The following is a 24,455-nucleotide window of genomic DNA, read 5'->3' on the forward strand; positions in this document are numbered from 1 at the left end:
TGAAAATGAAGCTACTCTAGGTAGGGAATAATACCAAAAATCATGTAACTTTCCCTTAAAAAATTACATGAACAAAACGAAGTAACTACCTAATAGTCGTTAACAGCTTTGTGAAAGTAAACAAGCTCTATTACTTTTGGAACAATGTTAGGCTTACAAAAGATATCGGTTATAGTAACTCTGTTATTTAATGAATTTAGATCAGTTCATTACATTGATCAATTTAGAACAGTATGAGATAGATTGTTCTAAAAGGACTGACTATTTATTTTAGACTCTGTGTCGATGTATGCACGGAAAAATTTGACCGCAACATTTACCTATCTATCTAAGTACGTATAAAGTTGAACGTGTAAACGTCATAACATGAAAAGGTTTCAAGTTAGGTAACATAAAACGCTCTGTTTGGTATTATTTTACCACTGTCATCCGTGGTCTTATTTGTTCATGTCTTTCTCTTTATTATAACGCCAGATTGCTTGTCTACGGTATAACTGATTTAAGTGCGATCACGTTGCTGGTATTAACTGCAGTTTTCTTTAGTAAATACGAGTTAAATTTCATTAACTGATCAAGTCAGAGCAAGGAAAATATTTCTTAAATAGTTGGTAGAGTTTCATGAAGACTCTGGGATACATTAAGGTCCGCCCAAACGACCGCAACATGTCAACGGAACATATCGCAGCATTGTTGGGCGCAGCATGCTGTGCGCGTTTGGCCACCCTGTTGCGACGTGTTGCGACATGCTGGGTGTTGATAAGTGAAATGGTGACTTGGATAAAGTGAAATAAATGTAGAAGCGTTCTCAAATTGAATTACTCAGTTAATAAATTTTCTGAGTTCCTCAACGGGAGTCGAACCCATGACCTTCCAGAATACCGGTATTCTGGAAGGACATGGGTTGCGGATTCGTAATGAGGAATCTGTAAACTCTGCGCGTTTCTTGTCGTGAGTTTGATGATGCAAGCTCTTTGGGTATATTTAGAAAATAAGGCGTCCCTCCCGCACCCAGTTAGACATTTAAAAGTCATCGCCAGCCGGTAGTGTAAATGCAGAGTAAATAGAGGAACAGAGCTCCGAAGCTGAGGAAATTTGGTACTCAAATTATAAATGTTAATAAAATTATGCCAAAACAAAAAAAACAATTATATATATGGCAGACGTTTCGGGCCTAACCCTTCTTCAGTGCTACGTTTTGAATGGGACACGCCATCGGAGAAATGAACAATTACAGGCTCAACTCTAAAGCCTGGTTCTCATTACCGACGCAATAACGAGCGCAAGCACAAGCGTAAGCACAACAATTAAGAATTGCTTCATGTTCAGCGTGCATATATCGAGTTATGGATACACGCGGGATTTGGAAAGCTCGAAAAAAGCGTAAGAGTCGCACGAGGCGACAGCCGAGTGCAACTCTAGCTTCTTGAGCGCTCTCCAAACTTCCCAAGTGCATCCATAACTCAATATACGAACAGCTAAAAGCATGAACTAATTCTTTTATAACATTACGACAACAACTTGGGCGCTAAAACATGTTTTATTTGTGATTGACTACAAAGCTCTCACAATGCACGGTGAAGAAAAACAAAGGTCATTAGGATCCTAACACGCCACAATCAGCTGAGCAATGGTTAAGCGAAAACGCTTAACCTGGTTTCTAAAATCGTCAATGAAAAATTCGCTTCTTCGAATTAATTATAATGAAAATGTAGGCAAACAAAATCAAACATACTCGACGAAAATGTAGACAAACAAGGTCAAAATACTCACGTTTAAGGTCATTCCCCGAAAAAGAATGTACAATAGATTTTCATTTAAATTTTGCCTGTTGGCTGCTTACATCAAGAGAATTTAAATTTTGAAATAGAAAAGGCGGGTCCTCATATTCGTTTAGGAGCAGGAGGACCCTCAGTAAACCCCATAATTCCTTAAATTATCTGCTTTTAGAAACGTTTACATTTAAACCACACACTTTACGCTTTGTGAGAGCAGAAAAATAGGGAGAAGGTTAAGCGAGAAATACAACAATGGATGTACTGCATCAATGCTAAGGAGCAATTTGATGTACGTTTCATGATAAAGGCACCTATATTTAGTCGACAGAGATTCAATATGTTCCAAGCACGCAGTGTTCTTGAGGGCACATCTTATCGTTTACAAGTGCTTGCTATGCTTTCATTTTCAGTGATAATTTGTTACTCTGCAATAGAAATTGGTCTATATTCACTGTATAGAAAGAAGGTGATCGCTGCAATCAAACTAAGTAAAAAAATGGTTAGGTCCCCGTACTCGTTTCCGAGAAAAAACGATCATTGGTCTCTCGCAACGCAAGCCGTTTAGAGAAAGCCACCATTTTGATTGTGCACGCGCTTACGAGCGCGCGCTAATGACGCGAAAATCGTGCACAGTAGGGATGCGCAATGCAACTCTGTGGAATAACCTTAAGTAAACATCTTAGCTTGGCAAAAGTCAAAGGCTCGAAGTAGGGTTTGGATTGTTCAAAATAATCTTCACATTGCCGAAACTTAAAGAAAAAGAACTTGCACTAAACTCGACGGAAATTTTGCAGCTAAATTGAAACTGCACACGTCATCTTATATACGCACGGCCGTGCGTATATAGAGATTTTGTTCACGATGGCTCAATAGGAATTAGATAGCGCTAGCGCGCGCGCTATGTTATAATTCTTATCAGAAGCATATCAATATGCTTCTTTTTTTATTTAGCCATGAAAACGACCTTAACGCAGGCATAGGCACAAGCGCGAGCGCAAGCACAGGTACATGGATAAAAATTTTTCCTTTTTCTTGCGCTTATGCTTATGCTTGCGTTTGCGTTCCAACAAGTGAAAACGAAATTCCACTCAGGCATAACACAAGCACAAGGACATTTGCCACACTTGTTATGTTTGGCCAATGAAAACACTGGATCCAGATTATCTCGCGCCTAAACACCTCGGAATGTTCGGATGATTTTGATTGTGCTTGTGTTTGCGTCAAATTTTGTTTTCACTTTGTTGCTTGCGTTTGTGCTTGCGCCTGTGCTTGCGTCGCTAGCGAAAACCAGATTTAAGGACGTTCGCGCTAATTGTCTCTGCGCATCCTTACTGCGCACGAAATTCACACGCCACGTCATGCATCGAGCGCACGCGCTAAGTAGTAAAGTGAACAATAATAGGACAAATGACCACTGCGACAACTTTGAGTGGATTTAACGATCTTGGACGTTCGGTGACCCCTATTTTCCTTTATACGTTTTGCGAAAAAATGAAGAAAATCTATCGAGTAAAAGTTTGAATTTATTGCAAAACGCACCATCGAATTCCTTTCATTTGACCTCTTCGTTTAGCTGTGCGTCAGTTTCAAAAGCCTCTTGAAGGGTTAAGGTTTGTGAAAATGATAGCAATATTTGGAATCATTAACGCCACAGCTTTACTTATACAAAATATTATTAGGATAGTTTGTCTCTATTGACTTATCTTTGATGTTTTAACCTAAAAGTCCTGGAGACCATGCTGAATTACGCGCGAACGTCCTTAACAGATAGGTAAAAGCGTGCGCGTGTCAAGCTGTTAAAAAAAATTAAAATTGTACCTTTAGTACGTGCGGCTTAAGCTTGCCAAGGCGAAAAATTAGCGCAATTCGTCAAGGCGTCTGGCGTTGTTTGTACTCCTGCCCTGTTTCTCCAATGTAATCAATTTCGACGAAAGAGAAAAACTGGAAATTCGTCATAATAATAGTAATTTTAAGAAATTTAAGATACACCTGAAAGAATTTTCGCTCTCTAAATTAGAATGGTTTGGTTCTTGAAGGTAAAGTACACTGGCATAAAATTGATCTTCCCGGTGCAATGGTGACAATCGTTTCTTTTGAAATAACCAACAAAAATATCAGGGATAGCAACATATCAAGGAACTGAATTATTTCATCAATATCCAGTTTACTCAAAATAAAATCGGTGTTGTGAGAAATATTTCTCGCTATTTTTCAACGAAAAATATCTCTTTGCTTCGGCTTTCTGCGACTTCAATCCAAAATTCACTGAAATATTCACTTAAAATCAGGAGCCCATTACTAGGAGCCTGCAACTCCCATGCTAAGCCTATGTCACGACATTTTTATGAACCAGTCTAGTTTTAGGCTTCTTTTTCCTTTTACCTTAAATAGCTCGTAAAGATGAACTTGTGTACAGTAAAAGTTCTCTGACATGTGCAAATGGCAAGAAATAAAAGATTTCATTTCAGTGCCGTGATATCATTTTCAGTTTTAGAACCAATCACGTGCAGCAAAGAGGAAAGAAGGCAAGAATGGCGAAACATTCTAACACGAAGACCACAAAATATCGAAGCCATCCAAATTTTTCTAATTGACATTGCTTATAACGGAACCCCATAAGCACGGTCACCAATTGCAACGGGCCATGAAAATTTGGCCACATTAACGGGGTAGGGTCAAATTTCATGATCGGTCTGAATTGAGCGAAATCTTAACAGAGATATAGCAATTGCACTTCTAGACAGCTGTTCTTTTATATGCATCCAGAATGCAGATACACTTTGTAAAAAATTAAACTTCACTCACTACATAAAATATTAACGAAGGAAAGATGAACATGACTGGGTCCAATGGCCGTATAAATGGGGTAAAATTAAACAGGATTATCCAGGTTGGGATTTCAGAATGTGGCCGTTGGCCGTATTAACGGGGTGGCCGCATTAACAGGTTTTTCTTAGAAGAAAATGTATGGGCGTTTCCCTGGGACAGAGAAGTAGCGGTAACAACAAGGTGACCGTAAGGCGGGTGTAAACAACACTCCAGTACAGTCTGAATTCGTCTTTAATCCTAACGATTCAAACTATTCACTTGAAACATGTAAAACACAAAATAAAGATACAGAATTAATAAATACGAACTTAAACTAAAATAAACTGAAAATACCACAATTGAATACGAAGAAAACAGCAAAACATAGCAAGGAAGACGTGATTAGAAGCAAGATCTGTAAGGCAGGCCGGGATAACAATGACTGAATACAAATTAAAAAAAACTACAACGCTATATACGGAATTTTGAGCAAAAAGAATAGACATGATGAGGTTACGCAATTAACAATAAGCGATTACATAACACGACGCGAAGAAACTAATCTACATTTAATCTGCACGGAAAAGGTACGCAAAGAAAGAAAGAAAGCGCCAAGAAATATTTTGACTAAAATACAAACAAAGACAAAGCAAAAAAAGGCGATGAAATAAAAAAAAATAACTCTCGTGGGTACAGCAAGATTTCAGGGTATAAAACAACCTGTTCAGAAAGATTTCACATAGAGGCTTATCAGGTTACGCAGAAATAGATACATATACAGCGTGGAAAACAATAAGTCAGTTTTATTTTTTCGTATTTTCTATCTTTAAACTGCCTCTTTAACAATCATCAGTTTGTTTCCAACATTAACCGAAATCGTTGTTGAAGCAACGTTCTGCTGTTGAACTGCTTGTCATTGGGAATAATGAATGTTCTGTGTTCTTATTATTGTTTTCTAGGTTGAACATGGACCACCTCAGTTTTATCTTCTCCTTGCTGTTAATCGTCTCGGTTACTACTACTACCTTTGGATCTGTGATCAAGGCAAAGAATCCAGATGGAGAGGTAAAAAAAGAATTGACTTCTGCTATTGCCTTTGATAAAATCTCTGTTTGCAACCCTAAATGGTTTGCAACCCTAAATTGTCGACCATAGCATTCATGGTCCGTTTTACGCCATGAATGAAATTCGAATTTTTGCACGAGCATTGAAACTGTAAATTAACCTAAAGCACAGGAAAATTGACTAACAAATCGCAAAGTGCAATTTTAGAATCTGACATGCTGAGACCTTCATAAACACTTTTACAAGAAAGTCAAATTGTAACGGCCACAATTGATTTATTTCATTTTTTTTTTTTAAATATAACTTCCCAATATTTGGCCCCTGAATGTAGTAAGTGATCGAATGTTGAAAGCTTGTGAGATTTAGCTTCTTGTTGAGTTTAATCACAACCAGTTTAAAGATAGCATACATGTTCTAGTTATCCAACGCTTTCGATTGAATATCATAGAATATCCCACGAGTCCCTTGTATTTTATCACTTTGCACGCGAGCGTTTAGGTGCATGGTAGGAACGTTGATGTAATGCTGTCGAATATGCAACGCCTCTGCTGTATTGTGATTGGCTGTATTTTCTATGGCATGGTATAAATGTATTTGAAGGTGAAGCTATGGCATCCAAATTTCCAGAACGATATTCGGCCATGGTATTGATGCTGCAGTGAAGGTAGCTCTAAAAGTGGCTTACAAATGAAGAAAAAAAATTAAACCAACCGTGAATGAGATGACTGATTTCCTTCTTGCTACATAGGAACTGGAGGTCTTTTTGAAGCGATCTCACAACGCTGAATCTAAACTGCAGGAGCCAAAGGACTTGGAAGACCAAGACAGCGAAAAGTCCAAGCGTAAAGGTAAATGATCTTTGGTAAATGGTAATTAATGGCCTAACACATGAAATGAATTGTCTCCATAGTTATAAACCGAATTAGAATCGAGCTCAAAAAAAAAATGGATACGGCACGGCACAATACTGTACAAAAAAGTGTTAAAACTTTCCAGAAGTTGTCCTCTAAAGATGACAAAGGTTTACCGCCACTCGTGAAAATCATGAGCTGATAGTTTAGGAAGTAGTCTGACAATACCTAATTTGCCTGGAGTGAGTACTCTCTAAGTCATTAGGAAGGGGTGTGCCCCTGGAACATTGAAACCCTCACCCTATGCTAGTCCATGATTAGACTAGGCACTAAAAACCCCTACCCTATCGCAGACTAGCTATTTTTCGTGCAGAAACTTTGTCACTATCATAGCCCAACATGCGTTAACTAAACCAATATCTTACAAACTCACTTTCGAGTTTCAATTTCGAATTCTAATATCGAACCCGGGTAAAGAACCGTGTCCTACACTAAATTATTTATGCACTGACCACTTGTCGGGTAAATCATACCCTATTCTACACCAAAACTGTCTGATTTCTAAACCCATCCAAAGCTAAACTGCCTGCAAACCATACCCATATCGTTGATATTGGGAGTCACCCCCCCCCCCCTCCCTAGCCTGCGAACGCAAACGTATTTCCGGCTGTCGCTTGTCTCCGCCGAAAAATAACGTCTGCGAACCCGAGCCAGGAAACGATTTCTGTGACGTAGTAATTTTAAGCTAATCACAGTTTAGCTCAAGTAACCCCAGAACTACTGCGCGAGGTATTCGCAGCGAGGAGCACTCGAGTTTCATTGTATCATGGAATCTGATTGGCCAAAGAGAAACAAAAGCCATTACGTCACAGAAATCGTTTCCTGGCTCGGGTTCGCAGACATTATTTTTCGGCGGAGACAAGCGGCAGCCGGAAATACGACTGCGTTCGCAGGCAACCCCCCCCCCCCCCGGCTAGTTTCTCATTACACGAGTAACTAGCCCTCTCTCTGCCACCCAACGGCAGGGAGCGTAACGAGAGAACTTAACGTTGCGCGACTGAGAAAGGGCCAGGAACGGGTTGTTCGACAGATAGATAACGCTATCCTCCGAATAAATAACCACCATTCAGTGCATAGCGTGGTTTGTTTTGTTCACACTTATCCACTGGATAACGTTATGTGGGCTTACGAGCAACAAGTATTTTAACAAGTCTTAATTTTGCTTTTATCAAGTCTTTTATATGCTTCCCTAGATCGGTACCACTTTGGGGAAGCTTTTTGACAAGATTTCGATTGATACAAACCGTGCAAAGATTTTGTCGAGATCCTACTAACTTGCTTATTTAATTTCAGTTGCCGCAGGAACTGTTATTGAAGGTGCCAAGCTTACAATCGATCTGTTGAAAGAAGTTCTAAATGTTCTCGCTAACGTGAAACGCAAATGCGCCGTTGGAGTTGACAACCAAAGTGGACTTGGCTGGCAGCAGGGTTCTTTCTACTTCTTTTCTGGCACTGCGGATGAAAACTTGCCTTACTCTGTTGATAATGGTAAAAGTGAATTTAGTATTTACAGAAACTCGCTAGTATAGTAGTGATCAGGCTTGAACTTTACAACACAATTTGACCAACACGACCGTTCCACCCTGTCAGCCGGCATCAATTTGCTTTTTCTGATAAGATTCTTGCACAAGTATCCCTCGCCTTTTCACGCCATGCTTGCTTTGTGATATAATTGTCCAAGTGATATCCCCATTTTTCAGTATTGGCGTCTCTTAAAAAGAGCCGAGATTCATAACTAAGAAGGAAATAAAAACCGTTGTCAATAAAGCGCAGACCAAAACAAGTCACCCAGTACAGAGTTTTTCGTTAAGACGTCTTACTATTAATTTTCTATTTAAACTTATGATAAACATTTTAAAAGCAAGACACAACGTTTTGAGTATTCAAGATTACAAAGTCGTAAACGTCTTTGACTTGACGATGAAAAGCATGTTTTTAACTGAAACGTTCTGTCGTGATTTTGACTTGAAATGCTTAACATCTATTCTAATGCTACGAAATTTCGTGTACGCTTATGGGCACTGTACATCAATTAAGTGTGTATGTGGCTTCCAGAAGACGTGCACAGATATCTTCTCTAAGGTTATATTTTCTTGAACTCCAAAGTTTAAAGTCTATTTGTTCGAACAGACAAACATCCTAACTCGTCTTCGTATAAAATAAAAATACTTATCATTCGATGCATTTTTTCTTTCATTTCATTGGCTGAGAGCCCACCACGTGACCTGTAAATAACTGCCTACAAATAATAATCTGCTGATGCGTAATTGTAACCGGTCTCTCTTGTGAAAAATGGCGAATCGCTTCCTTGAGTTGTCAGAGAGTGCTTTAAAAAATAATATGAAAAGTAACTTGGTCATCGAATGATAAAACAATTATTGAACTCGATTATCGCAAAGTATCGTGATTATACAGTGTCTCGCAGATCAATTATTTGCCTCAGCCTTCGCCTTTGGCAAATAATTCATCTGCTCACCACTGGCAAACCACGATATTTTGCGATAACCAAGTTTAATAATTGTTGATTGATTGATTGTCTGTTTCTTTTATTGTTTTTTTTTTTTTTTTTTTCTATTTTCCACAGCGTATGCCGTAGTTTACGGGCCTCGCAAGACGTCTGGACCAGTCGCAACGGGAGTTGTCGGAGTCGTGGCCTACTACATTCCAAGCATCGACAAAACACTTGCTGTGTTGTTCTCTGTTCCGTTTGATTATAACTTTTACCAAAACTGGTGGAATGCTAAGCTGTACCCTGGAAACCAAAGGGCCAACTATGATCAGTACTACGATTTGTATTATGACGCAAACCCCTTCAAGGCAAATGGTTGGCATGAAAGATCCCTCGGTTCTGGTCTGAAATTTCGTGGTTCTATGTCCAACTCTGGTAAAGCTACCTTGGAGATTCATGTCCTTAAAGAATGAGCAACTGGCATGTAAATCAAGCATGCTTGCACAACTTGCTCGCATAGCCGATGTTAAGGAGTAACAAGCCGTATTTTGAAGTAACTTTAGTGAGAGGCTGATGTTTAGCACGGTAACCACTGACCGAGTGTATGAACGACTTGTAAGTGAAAATCTGTGGGACTTAGTATTGAAGAGTTGAAATGACAAATAAACGTGTGGGAGAAAAGAAACTGTTTCATTGTTTTTCACAAATGAGCTTACACCGATAAGCTCAATGGATTTAGTCAGGGGAGCAGCTCTTTTAATGCCGATGGCTTTCTTCTTTAAACCCCTCTAAACTCTCAGTTTGCAGGAAGTTTAAACTCCAACAAAAACGCTTTTTACAACACGGAGCTAAACTATCACGAGTAGAATGGCTCCGAGCAGGATTTTTCCGAAAAACAAATTCATTGAACCAAATGCAAACTAACTTGATATATACGTATTTTTAATCTCCCTGGGCCGATGATCTGAGTGACATTTCATTGTTCATCGATACTGAAATTCACGCCAAAAACCTCTGGTTTCTTTCAACCCTAAGAATTTCTTTAGTCCCTTTGAAAGCCTTTTAAGTACTTTATGATCCGTAGTCTTAAGTCCACATGTGTGTTTTTGTTTTTTTGGTCTGTAGTTGAATCTGAAATCAAAGCTCCTTTTTCCCTCCTAACTTTTCATCAATGGGCTCACCACTCTGAACTCAGGACTCCTCGATTGTTTTAGTCTAATGACTTGTTGCAGCCAAAAATATCTAGTCATCTTCACCTTACAAGCTTAGTAAATAAACGATTTATTATATGGAAAAAGAACACTATTTTCTTGCGAGACACAGCGGGTTATCCCGAGCGGGAAAAAAATTCTTGCTCTCTCGGGTAGCCAATCAAAGCGATGGATTTGATTCCTCTTACCCGCACACGGAGCTAGTCATTCAATAAATGAAAATAAAGCGATCTGCCTTAGCAAGAAATATAACGGCTCCAAGTGAGCAGCCTTTCACGAGCAAAGCATTTTCCCCTCAGTGTATCAGCATATTTTAAGGCCTCTTTCTGTTTTTGCGGATTTATTTGTGGATCTCGACCCATAAACACTACAATCCAGCTATTTTGACCTCGCTTTTGGTCAATAATCCGTATATATGTACCATGGAATTTCAGTCAAGAATAGACTTATAATACATCCCACCATATACTGGACTTAGCAATTATACGTATTTGAGAAAAGAAACTGTAATTAGCTGTTTTACAAGCACAACTAGTTTTAAATTTTGGTCAGGATTTTGGTTAAGGAAGCTTCGGCTCGAATGAATCGTGCTATACACTTCTTTTATAAGAACAATTTTTTTCCGGCCAATGTTGAATATTATCATTTTTTCTGACGTCAGAAAAAAGGTTAAAAGCTTAAAAACTTGTGTTTATTCTTGGATTACAGCGTATGACATTTCTGTTTTCGAATGTATTTGGTGTCTGGATGTCGGGAGCCAGTCCGATATATACGCTATACGGTAACTGTTCTGTATTTACAAATTTTCAACGCACAGAATTATATGCTTTTCAAAATCTCAGCGTCAGGTTTATTCTTAAAATATCCTAAAAATTTCGCAAATTTCAGGCTCGATTTTCTCATTTAGCATTTCTTGGACAAGTTGCGATACTTCCGGTTCGCTGGGGAACCGGAACTGTCCTTATTGTAGTGCCAGTCCTACTCGGCGAAACACTGATTGCTTTTGCCGAAGCTCGCCTTCTCCACAAAGACAGTTAATCAGTTCTTTGTTCCCTGATTTTTGTCGGCTGCGGTACGATGGGCATTTTTGAAATGCACGTGAACTTTGCAAATGGTAAAGTGAACCAGCTCAGAACGGAAGCAATTTCAATGTATCAACAAGGAACACACCTCGACCTTCCAAGGTACACATGAGTCACATGCGTAGAGCTTTGCTTATGTGCCGTAATGTGTTGTTTTCTTCTTGTGTTTAATTAAAAGAAATGGTTTTTCCTTTTTGTTTTAATGGATTTTCTTTGTTTCTGAAGTGTTGTTTCTGAATGTCGGTCTTTTTTCATTGAAGAATGGTTTCAAAGATGCTTACAGATCGCCGAGCATGGTGGAGGAGATTACAAGCAAATGGGTCGCAGGACAAAGAAATCGATCAACTAACAAGAACTAACAAGTGAGTGCAAACATTATGCACTAATAATTCTACGTACTCGCCCTCCTCCATAACACCCCGGGAATTAGTATTTTGAGCCCGACAAATGGCGAGCAATCTCATCCCCGTGGATAATGTTTACATAAACATCCCGGTTGTAAGGGGCAGGGGGGTGGGGGTGGGGGTGGGGATGGGCAATAAACGGGACGGCTATTTTTGGTATGCTGTAGAACATTTGTTCATTGCGGCTAGTTAAGATGGTTTTTTTTTGGTTTGACCCCACTGGAATTCCACTTTTATGTTATGCTTTCAAAAAGTATTACATGTGTGGATAATAATTATTATAATAGTATTCAATAATTATAATGGCATGAGAGATAATTTAAAAACAACTTTTATTTCAAGATCCTCTCTCTCTCTCTCTCCTATCTGGCAAAATAACTGTAGTTTTGCAAGCTCTCCCCCTTGCATTTTGTTCAAGGCTGGCTCCTTCATTTAATTTCGTCTAACACTTTTTGCTGTCATTACCTCTTATTAATGAATGATCCTTAAAAAAAATGGGTTGAGACTTTTTCTCCACCACTTGGAATTTCTAGTGGGATGTGTTTGTATCTGGATTTTTTTATGGTTGTGGCAAAGAACAAATTTAAGTAATGAAATAATTATTAGGCTTACACGTTGAGCTTTGAGTCAAAATTAGAATTCTAGGGCTGAAAATTAAAATTTACACCATGTGGTTCCAGATGATGCAAATCCAGCTGGTCTTTTTCTTGATAGCTTTGGAGGGCGAAGTGCTTAATAGTATTGCATCAAAAAAAGAACAGCTTGTGTGAAGCTTTCTCATTGTATTTGGCAAAAACATTAGCTTTAATGGGCTGTTTAAAATATGACATTTGAAAAACACTTAGCAATTTAAATGCACATTTGCCTAATGTTGGGAATTGATCTTCAGATAATATGGGAAGTTTGTCTCACAGCATTCAACCAATACATTTTGGAGACTGAAACACTTTATGGCCAAAAGAATATTGTTAAAACAGGTAATCACAGGGATAGCAGTAGCACAAATATTATTTTTGAAAGCTCTCATGTACAGCATAATACACCGATTCCAGAAAAAACCGGAATGAAAAAATTTGAATGTATGTTTAGGTAAGAGCTGCTTGTCTGACATAAATGTGGTAAGGAAAAGGAATTTAAGAGTTGGACACAAGACACAACACTTAGTGTTGTGCGGCTGCAAACTCTAATAATCGAAGCAAAAACCAACTTGATTTATCATATCCACGACTGAGTTTCCTTCGGACAAGCCAGATAAACAAAGAAGAAAAAAGTGGGAGATACTTATGAAAAGGGGAGATGCCTATTTTACCTTGGTAGGAAATAATTTTTGTTGTTCCGAGCACTTCTTGCCAAGTGATTTTAAACTGAGTACACTTATTGAAACTGGTGAGAACAGGTTGTTTTTGTGCATTTTATTAGAGATCGAGACAATCGAAGGATGGAAAACATACACATCCAAAAGTTCCTTTATTTTGCCCCTTTGATTTATACGGCAACTTTTAAGCCAGAATTTCAATTGGCTGAGTGTAAATTTTTCAATCTGTTTTTCGCTCACACTGACACCAGGGAATATCATCAGAAGAGAGATTGGCCTTTCTTCATTCACCATGTTGCTTTGAAGGTTTACCGCAAGGGCTGTTAGGCCTCGTTTTGTTGCCACTTCCGGTTTTTTCTGGAATCGGTGTATTTGGATAATACACAGACGACAATCGAATAGTATCCCATGATGTATCTGGTTTAGGCTTATATTATCACTGCGTACGTGACGTCATCATTCATTCCACGCTCTCAGGATGAAGCCATGGCGTGCTTTCACACTTGTCTGGATTCCGTGGCTTCTGCTTTTAAGAGTACCGAGTAAGTTTATATTCAATGCGTTTCAAAGGAGAATTTTGCCGTTACAGTGAAAGGTTTTACTTGTGTTTCGTTGGTCTGTCGAGAAATACATAAAAGCTATGTGGAAAGCATAGACGAACGAAGAAGAGCTCTCGTTCCTGTGGTTGTTGTGAATTCGCCTACAGATGAATTATTCGCTGGGGTAAGAAGCCCTGTGCTGATACGAATAAGTTACAACAGGTACATTCTCCGAAGAGAAGTTCAGGGGTTTTCTGATTTTTCTTTTGACATTTCTTGTTCGCTTCTTAGCAGGCTTGTTCCATGTTGTGCCGTTTGTTGCATGACATCTCTTGATTACGGCTCCATTGAACTATTGAAATTTACGAAGTTAAACACTCCGTTATTAAGGCTAGTTATCACTGCTGAGCATTTTGCAGTTTCGGAAAGAACAGTAACCAAAACACCTTCGAAAATAATCATTTTGACTCTAAAAGGTGACCAAGCTCGGGAATAAAGTGCCAAATGAACTGAGACTTTTAAAAGCAGACATTCACACACGCAACACTGGTAATTGCACTGGTATGTTACGAAATTTCAGTCCAGTTCGATCGTTTGAAAGGTCACAAAAATGTGGGTACTCCTTGGTACTTCTTTGCCAAAAATCATCATTATGTCTATATTTTGTGGCGTGATGCCCAAAAATCGAAGACATCAACATACTGTGCAAAGAAAAGCGAATATTCACGACCTTGTTACGGGTCAACGAACACTTTGTGATGCAAATAGTCACATAACACGATCAATGACAAGAATACTATAATAAGGCCGCGCTCTTAAACATTTGCAAATCATTATAATCGCGTCAAAGATTTAAATACTGCACTTTTCTAACCTTTTACTGCAATAAAAATAAGAAATAGACCGCGGAGAAAACCACGTTATTCCACGCTGAAATCCATGATAACTTCGATGTTGCGTCACGTACGTAGCAAATTGCACCATGGGATACTATTCGATCATCACACGTAGTTATAATTTACTTCTGTCAGAATTTCACCAGTGAAAATGGGATTTTTCTTCTCTTGTCAGCCTGTCAAAATCAAATTTGACTTAGAGTAATCTATCTACATCCATCCTCATAATCCCGTTCTTCTTCCCCAATAGTCTTCCATTTTTTGTTTTGAGGAGCGATTTTATCCATTAAGTTGTTTGATTAATGTATATTTGTCTGCATTTGGTAAAATTACATGGAAATTAAGAAAGCCGCACAACCTTAAGTTGTCAGTAATCTGCGCACACAAAGAGTTGTACTCAAATTCTAACACAATTTACATTTTCTGTTTGGTAGGGAGTGACTTGAATACTGTGAATCCTCGAATTAACACCCAGGGTGCTTATTTCAAATTCAGGAGAAGATGGCTGGGGGGGGGGGGGCGGGAGGGGACAGGGGGGGCTTAATCAAGGGAACGCTTATTTCATTATTCCTAAATTGTGGTCAAATATGATTTTTTTTTTTAATAATATATGTATGTGTCAAGTCTCAGAGCGATCCTGTCTCTTTTGAAGAACTACATAATACGACCAATTTAGCCAGTTGGGCTTTATGCAATGAATCAGCAGATCTTCATTACCAGAAGCTACCAAGTCAAAGGAAAATTAGCATATAGAGCAGGAATGTGGGAAACAAATTGTTTGCACGGGTTATTGTGACATGAAATGTCACAACAGGTGGGATTGATTGAGCATCAAAGGAAATGCCATCAAAAAGAAAAGAGATGTGATGCTTTAGAAGTCTCTGTCAACTAATATTTTAATAAGCATTCTCTTGAAGTACCTTGTATACCTGCCTGGTGTTTGAGAGGTATCATAAAGCTTTGATAAACCCGTAAGTCAACATGTTTTAAAGAAGCAATTAAGCATGTTCCCTAATTTCCAAATGAAGATACAATCAAGTTATCGGCATCAGGTTGACCTAGGCAGCAGAGTCTAAGAGTGGTCACTACACAGGGCTCGAAAAAAAAATTGAATTCTAGCTTGCCCTTTAGGCAAGTAAGTCTCAAATTTTGCTTGCCTAGGGCATTTCCATGCTAGCCCAGATCTTCAAACTTATTAGTACCGGTAATTCATGAACTCAAAAATGGAAGTCACTCACTGGCATGTTTGAATGACGTAAACCCATCTGCCTTGCTTGTAATCTTCTTAGTTTTATCACTTTCAGGTTTGTGTACTTGCTTGCTATTTCCTGAATTACATGCTGGGTATCTTCAAAAATCCACAAATCAATGTTTTCAATCCATCAAAGGTTGTGTTTGACTCCTCAAGCGTTATTAAAACTGCATCTTGCCCAACTCCAAAAAAATCATTTTGAAGAGAAGCGCATAAAATTAAAAACAAGTAGAGTAAAAAACAATCTGGCTTCTCTTCAGTTTTAAAACATGCCCAGAGTTGAATTTGTAAAGACAGCTGGCTAGCACATTTTTTTTATTTTTTATTATTTTTTTTTCATTTGGGTGGTTGAAAAATAGTTTCAGTTAAGTGAAAATGTGTTTATTTGAATGAAAAACTATTTTCCGTCCAAATCCAGTCACACTCAGTCTGAAAGGTTTTTTTGATGACTTCCTAATCAATTTCTTTTTAACAGTATTAAAAATACTTTTTATTTTGCCCAGCGGCACCCAAATAGGCTCATGCTTCTACCAGAAAACTTGTATGTTTCACCCACGATTGACACAGGGATTTAGTTGCTGGAGAGGGCTTCGTTTTTGTGGTAGAAATATATGGCAAGCTTCTTTCTGCATACAGCCTCTACAGCTGTGATACAAATATGTCAAGTTGGTTTTAGGTGAAACTGGTAAATGCTCGCAAAAAATTGCTGAAATTATTTTTAAGAAATAAACATGGCGTTTTCATGCTGAAATGGGCTAGTTTTAGTTGCAGAAAGAAGGGGGATTTTGATCATGTGCTGGGTAAGCATTTCTGAGCTATGAACAGGCATCACGCAATCAAAAAAATAATGCTATAATTTCATCTAAATACTCTTACTTTACCCATGTGCCTAACATTTACTTGTTTCAAAATTTGTTAATATCAAAAATTTAATTGGCAGACAGCTTGCCTGGGTTCTCGTCCATGGGGCAAGTGAGAAGAGAGAGTTACTTGCCTGAAAGGAAAATGTACTTGTCCTGGACGAGCGGATGGGGTTTTTTGTTGAGCCCTGAGTACAGTTCTTGCTCAAGAAAAAAACCCTCTCATGAGTTGTGGCCCATTTGCCAAGCATTGCCAGCGTCAAAGTTTGGAAAGCGAGTTCTAATTGAATTTCTTATTTTATGTGTCTTGCATCAACTGCCACATTTTCTTGCATGTGAGGTGAAGAGACCCTTCTCAGCATGCATTGCAATCACTCTCGTGAACTTTTCATGGCTTAGTAAACTTAGTTTAAATTTATTGACACAGAGAGTCCCACAGATAATGGCCAACAAGTAGCGATCGATGGTAACAGATCTGTGATCCAGGTTGATTTTATTTCAAAGCAGCCTGATTTGTAGTGTTTTGAACTTCTGGGATCAGCAGATATGCACAAGTATATGGGACCCATATGTTTTGCAGAAGGATAAATCTTTTAATCTGTCAGCCCTATTTATAGGGCCTTCGTTTTGACTATTTGGTACAGTCACCAACATTGATTGTTGTATTCGATTTGGCTACTCTAGTTTGGCAAGCTAGTTTGAAATTCAATGTTTATGAGCTGACTGAACATGGTGTAAGAGTCCTGTTTTTTTTCTTTTTTTTCCACAGTTCTGTAGAACTAACGAACTTGGCTATTTATTAGTGAAGTCAAACCGTGGTGACTGTTTCTAGTTGCCTAAACAAACTACAATGGAATCCCTAACCCTACATTAGACTTACTCTAACATTAAACTTTGGAGTGAAATTTCTCTCTGTTTTTACTCCACTAGAAGACTTTCCACCCATTTTTCTAGAGTATAACTCACCAAGATCGAAATTGCCGTCAGTGACTATTCTTTTTAGCTGTCATTTCAGTTGAAGGATTCAGTGGAAAAAGGTGTGAGCGACTTTTGGTCAAAAGTGGAGTTTGCCAAAAACACTCCGACCTCATTTTGTGTGCAAGTTTGCTTAGGTGTTTTAAACAATGTCCCACAGTGTACAGTATATATCGCAGTCACATAATACCTTGACCCAGAAATGTAAAACGATATATGCACCTGCAATGTTGAGTAATACAGTGATTTCAGGAGCTTTTAATTATCTATTGGCCAGCAGAATTACTATTGCTTCTTTGCTATTTTTCGTTGTCTGGTGGGCAATGGGTAAGCTGTGCAATGAATTCTAGACTGTTTAGTATACGTAATAATTTTATCACACTCACCTGGTTGTACTTTAAAGGTTACTTAAATTTCTTTTCAGTTCATTCATGTTAAAAGCATCACAGTTCTTACACAATTGTTGCTTGATATTTTTTTGTTCACTTCTGTAGGAGTACAACTACCCTGTATAAGCAGATCTCAACAATATTTCTTAATAGCAACACCTTACAATTCCTAATTCTTCACATGTTCAGTTCACGGCTGCTGTCTTCTTTGTTACTGCTTGTGTTTGAGTTTTAATACTGTAGTGAATTTACATGACTGTATTTAATTGTTGCAATATTGTAATATGTTTGTATCAATAAAATAAACGATAAAAAAAATGACTGTAATATTAATATTGATGTTTAGTCATAGTGATTCTTCATGGGAAATGTTGAGATGCGTCAGCTACTTGCAGTCCTCATGGTTTTCTTACATGGATTTTCTGTTTCATCAGCAGGTAAGCACATGTGAGACATTTAAGTGTGTATTTAGCATAGGATCTAGAGAATAACACATGGCTGTGCATAGTAATGGAATTTTTAGATATGGAATTTCAAATGTCCATCTAGCTATCTTGCGAGTTTGCTGCTCACACTCGTGAGATATAAAGTTGCATGTGAGAGGAGAATTTGCATATCCACAACCAACCATGTACAGTGAAACCTGTATTAAGAGGACACCCTTGGGATCCTCACTAGTGTCCGCTTAATACAGGGTGTCCACTCTAAGCAGGTTCCTATATATTGTGCAATAAGAGTTAATTATTAACCCTTTAGTAACTCAGTGTAACACAGTATAAGATCAAAGACTGCTCATAGCACAATGCCCAGTTAGTCAATGTATCATTCTGGTATAATCTATTTAGCTTTAAATTGACGTCGCTCAACAACGTTAAAGGAGTCTGAGCTGAACTTTTAGAAGAAAATAGCCCTTGAAGTGTCTGCTTATTGGAGGTTTTGTGCAAAAAAAAAAAAATTAATGGCTTAAAATTGGTGTCCATGTCCGCTTAACAGGGGTGTCCACTGACTGCAGGTTTATTTTACAGTAAATGTAAGAAGAAAATTTTGGGACTGAAGCTGGTGTCTATTTAATAGATTGTGTCCGCTTATTATGGGGTACTCCACTTAATACAGGTTTCACTGTGCTATGATTTTTGTATATTACATCATTAGACTACATAACAATGTTTCTGACGATTTTCTGACCACATTCCAAAGATTCTCAAAAAGTTGTACAAAGGCCACACTAGTTGTTGTTTTTGATCATTAATTTTTTCTGAAGATTTCCAAAGATTGCCTAAGACTTCTGAGGAAGATCAGAAGATGTTTAAATCATACACCTGGTCCAACAAATTTAAGGGGTCAACATGGTATCGCACATGAAAAACTACATCATTGGATGATGCAATTCGAGAGTTTTCATTGGCTTAGCCATCATGGTATATGAGCCATTATACATGTACCATGCTCTACAAATATGGTAAACATACATGTAAGCGTAATTTTTGGGGGCATGTTTTGCTTTAGTTTATTTAAAGTGCAGTGCCTGCAAGAGCACAAACTGCTCATCAGAGACCTAGTATTCCATTTACTCTCCTATTTTTTTTCACTTATGTTTTTTTTAAAAAAAAAGAGAAAAGCACGGTCATAAAGAAAAAGGAAACAATAACAGCAATGAGCACAGAAAGAAATTAAATGAGGAACAGTTTGATTAGCAGATAAAAGACTGAACAAAGTGACAGAAATGTCATTTAAAGTACCCATAACCTTAAAGTTCTTCTACTCTCTCGCTTGAATCTTCATCACCCAAAGGACCTCTAAAAAAAAAAAAAAAAAAAAAATTGATCAAATTGCAATTTGAAAATAATTGTTGAAAACTTTCTAATTTGCCGTGATTTTGGCTCACCATTTGCCTTAGTCTTCTCTTAGTTCCTCTCTGCAAAAACGGGAACTGTGATAAATATAGATTAAGGAAATGCTGACTTCAGACAGAAAGTAAGCAAGTTGAGATGGAAACAGATTTTTCCGCTTGATTTCATTTTTAGTAACAAAAAAAATGTGAAAAAAACAAGATTTAAGAGTCACTATCTCCACAGGTTTTGTCTACAGATAGATATGTGGTTCACGACAGTTCAGTGTAGATTCCTTAATCTTCCCTCTTTATTATTTGACATAATTTTTCGTTTTGATCATTTTTAGGTGACTTGTTGAGTGAAATTACGAACTGCATTCATTGCATTAGAATTTTCTTCAATGTGTTTTTTAATCTCCATAAAATTTTAATTAAATAATTATTTTAGTTGATGTTAGTTGGTCATCCTGGGGAGCCTGGGGCAGGTGCACTATGACATGTGGTAGTGGATATCAAACTAGTCTGCGGTTATGTACCGATCCTCCTCCGCAATGGGGTGGCAATGATTGCCTAGGAATGCCTTCTGAGTTCCAGTCATGCAACACAAACATTTTGTCGAAGTGAGGGCCTCTTCATATGAGCCCAGTGAATCGGGCTGGCTTTGATTCCAAGATCCTGCTTCATCACTCTTTTCTTCGTACAAATTTCCATGTATTCATATGAGAAGCCGGGCTCAGGCCCGATTACCAAGAGCTTGGTTTTAGTGACCAAGATCTTGATAACTGGGATGAACATTTTCCCATATGAACACTTCAGCCTGGGTGACTGGGACGAAACTGTTTTGACTAAAGTGGCCGAAATGGCATTTTTTTTTGCATGTCTTTCCACTTCAGAGGTAATCATAAACTTTAAGCTTTTATATTAAGGAGGTTGGCAATGGTTTCCAGCACTATTCTAACAGCGATACTTTGGAGGATGAATACTACCACTATTTCCTAAGTGATACTACATTAATGGTATCGTACAAATACCCAATCGTTGGTAAACAGGTTGCAGTTATCAGTTTTACATAACAGGTTACCATAGCAATAATATGACCTGCTAAAAACACCCTAAATTTTAGCTTTAAGCATTTACATGTATAACTCAAAAATGAGTTCAGTGACCCCATTTTTATTATCGAATTGGGATGATAACATGCAACTTTTTGCAAAGTTTAAATCAATTCTGTAGTGTGGGTGCAGAGTTACCTTAAATTTTCAAAAATTTAAGGTGGCTGTGAACCCATACAAGAGAATTTTTTTGAATGTTGCAAAAAGTTGCATCTTTTTCATGCTTATCACAATTTGATAATAAACCAGTGAGACAATCTCAGATAGTGCAGGGTGCACGGTAGTCCCATAAGTACTCAACCCTTCTCGGTTCTCTTCCGGTTTGTACCTACCTTGGTAGTCTGCTAGGGCTTTTCCTCTCAGCAGTGTGTGTTTCAAGTCTGCATTTTCATTCAAGGTCCAAAAATTACTTACAATTACTGTTTGTCACGACAGCTTTTAAATTTTACTCGTGTTTTGCAATGATTTTCGTTCATTTTAAATTCAATTATACGTTGAACAAACGTGACAATTTAGCTCTTTGCACCAACTTTGTAACTTGATACTTTTGTTTTCCTCGCAAAGGTATGTAACATAAAACCCTTGTTTTCTCCAAAACACATGGAAAATGTGCTTGTTTTTTGGGATAAATGAAAGAAAGTTGAATAATTATCTGACAAAGAAATGGAAGAAGAATGATTTTGTGTTTTCTCAAAATGTAAATTTTCTTGTCACCAATGAATAAAAACTAATTTAATTATCAGATAGTCACAGAATACCACTTTCTTTTTCTGTTTCCACCTTTGTTGTTAACAATAAAATAATTCATTCAAATTAATACACAACAATATTGATTGATACAACTGAGAAATGTTTTAAAGAGAAGTATTGAGGGTAAACAGCTCGTTACTTGGCCGATATTATCCTGCATCGGTGAACGAGTCTCCTCAAAGACTGATTAAATTAATTTAGGCTTTCATCAGGTGCCACGGAGTCTGCAGCAATATTTGAGCACTTTCCTGGTTTCTTTTGTCACAAATTTACAATTTGCAGAATATTAAAGCCACTTGGGAACCTTTTGGTCTCTTTTACAGACGCAATTAAGGCAAGAAATTAACAAGCCGCTAAGGAGAAGCTATACATTTCCCTTCTTTATTTAAACCCTGACAAACTACCATTGTAGTTTGAAAACAGCAGAAGATATTTGTTGAACTGAGCTGTGGGTAATTCTAAAAGATACATTTCACTTTTGCACTAAAAAGGGACAAGTGGCACTACCTGGCATCACATGACATATGCAAAACCGGGTGGAAACAAAGTATATAACACTAACGATGTTAGAACGCCTGCCTCTTACATGTTGGGTTCTACAATAAGGAAAACCGCTCAACATTTATGTGTTATCCTGTATGCAATTTATCCCCCACCTAATATGTAGAAACAAATGCTAAATATTCTGTGCATGCGTTTAGAACAAATTGGTTTTGTTCCAAAGAGAATAGTACCACAAGGAGAACAAGGGGTTACTTGAAACAAATATATAGCTTTGTGATGTTCACACCTAACCGACGTAGATGGAACATGTTTTATGTAGGGTGCACAAGTACCTTTCCCACCTCACCCCCACCACTTCCTTGCCTCTAGACTAATTAATTAATTGAAATTAATTGATTAAAGAAACACTAAAGTTTGCACCTTAGCACCATAGCACCATAGCACCTTAGCGTCTTAGCGGCAGGCAGCCCCCAAAACCATCCCAATAGTTCAATCTACACTAAAAAGGGGTCGCTGAACTCGTTTTTGATTAGAAGCGCTTAAAGATAACATTAAGGGTGTTTTTAGCAGGTCATATTGTTGCTATGGTAACCTATTGTGCCACAAAATAGACAGCAACCTGTTCACCAATGATTGGGCAGATTTTTGGATACTATGATTTTGGCATCAGCAGATACAGAGAGGTAATAATGAACCATCAAAATCAACATCTTGGAAAATGCTGGAAACTGTTTCGAGCCACCTTAAGGTGTCAAACAATGTAGCCTGGGAGAGACCCATACTAATAAGGGGACACAAACTAATGCAAATTAGTATAAATCTACTAGCATTGTATCACGAATGCTGTTCTCTGATTGGCTTCGCTACTCACTATCTATTCAGTGATAGATAGTGGGTAGCGTAGCAGTATGTGCTTGATAACAAAATTACGGCCACTTATTGGCATTTTCGAATAGTAGTATATGGTATATAGTATTATATAATAACCCAAGTTATTCTCGCATTTCGATTGGTTCTCGCCTATGATCTATTAGAGGACAGACGCACGATTGACGTCATCATTTCAAAGTTTTTCCCTATGTGTTTTAAAATGGTGGAAAGTTTTTAGAATTTAGATAATATTTTACATGACTGGGCAAAAGATAAGGTACAAGAAAGTCTTGTCCAGGCATTGAACAGGTACCAGAAGCATAGTCTAGCAGGAAGAAGAAAGATAAAGCCGTTTCTGTTTTAGAAAATGGCTCGGAAAAAATACTCGAGCAGTCTCAGTCAGCAGTCAAGCGAGACTAAACCAAACACAAAATTGGTCATGGTAAGCCGAGACCAATGCTTTGTCTCGAATTTAACAAACCCAATAAACAAAATGTTTATGAGATTAATTTATTTAAAACTTTTCTCAGTCCCAAATAATTGGTGACACAGTGATTGTCTGGAATAAAACATCAAAACCACTTCTTAAAATCAGTTAAAATAAACACACAACCTTGCTTTCCAATGCGAATGTTCCAGTCTGTTTCTGGGCACAGCAGCGAGCAAAGTATAGCTCACTACAGCTCATGGCCAACTGTAGCGTAGCTAAAAGGTGTCTCTGACACTATTTCACACTGATTTGAGAATCACCAACCACAGAGGACACAAATTTCCACCATCACTAACGTTCCTTTCATTCAAAACTCAAATTGAATGGCCTCCAGGTTAACCGCAACCACAAGTTTTCCGAGCATAGTTTTTCAACTCCTGCAATATTCAAAGCAACATCCAAGCTTTTCGCCTCACAGGGCTGCTCTGATGTCAAAAACTGACTTGACTTATCCGGCATTTTCTTTAAGATTTGTAGATTTCGCAGTTCAATTTTGCTTTCGCTGTAAGTTTTCATTCCACGAGAAGCGACGCTCAAGTCAAGTTTGACAGTGGCGTGATTTTCCTGGACCAATCAAAATTCTTTGCTACGCATAGCAACCAATGAGATTGCTCTAATTTGTATAGACAATAGATTACGTCAAATGGCTTTTTTCGTGTTCACCACAGTGGGCAAAGGCCGGCTTTCGAGTTATGTTGAAAGATTTTGAAATAAAGAAAGCTTTATCTGTAGTAGTTTGTTTCGTTATTATAATTTATAAAACAAATAGATTCCATGTTGCCGTGCGTCTGTTCAGTAATAGATCACAGATGACGTCAAAATGTGGTAAGAACAAAAAAGTGGCACATGAGGCAATAGTCGAGTGTGTCACTGATGTTCTTACCACAGTTTGAAGTCTTCTGTGATCTATTACTGAACAGACACACGGCAACATGGAATCTATTTGTTAAGTAGATAATAGTATATA

The 24,455-nt window shown here is 37.9% G+C and overlaps 2 protein-coding genes across 2 annotated transcripts in view; both read left to right on the top strand.

Moving 5' to 3' along the window:
* The first annotated feature begins 5,337 nt into the window (after positions 1 to 5,337).
* Positions 5,338 to 10,308, top strand: LOC145460215 (DELTA-actitoxin-Afr1e-like). The gene is made up of 5 exons (XM_081444957.1): positions 5,338 to 5,379; positions 5,543 to 5,648; positions 6,397 to 6,496; positions 7,853 to 8,047; positions 9,144 to 10,308. Exons 2-5 carry the CDS (start codon positions 5,550 to 5,552, stop codon positions 9,479 to 9,481), a joined length of 732 nt encoding a protein of 243 aa, XP_081301083.1. The 5' UTR covers positions 5,338 to 5,379; positions 5,543 to 5,549; the 3' UTR covers positions 9,482 to 10,308.
* Positions 10,309 to 10,999: 691 nt separating this feature from the next.
* Positions 11,000 to 24,455, top strand: part of LOC145460230 (mast/stem cell growth factor receptor kita-like) — a 54,406-nt gene continuing 40,950 nt past the window's right edge. The window contains exons 1-3 of the mRNA XM_081444977.1: positions 11,000 to 11,403; positions 11,562 to 11,663; positions 18,278 to 18,368. Coding sequence (XP_081301103.1) covers positions 18,293 to 18,368 — 76 coding nt within the window. The 5' untranslated portion in view covers positions 11,000 to 11,403; positions 11,562 to 11,663; positions 18,278 to 18,292. The remainder of the gene's footprint in view (positions 11,404 to 11,561; positions 11,664 to 18,277; positions 18,369 to 24,455) is intronic.

The sequence above is a fragment of the Orbicella franksi genome, chromosome 11 (assembly GCF_964199315.1).
Source record: "Orbicella franksi chromosome 11, jaOrbFran1.1, whole genome shotgun sequence".
Classification (NCBI taxonomy): Eukaryota; Metazoa; Cnidaria; class Anthozoa; order Scleractinia; family Merulinidae; genus Orbicella; species Orbicella franksi.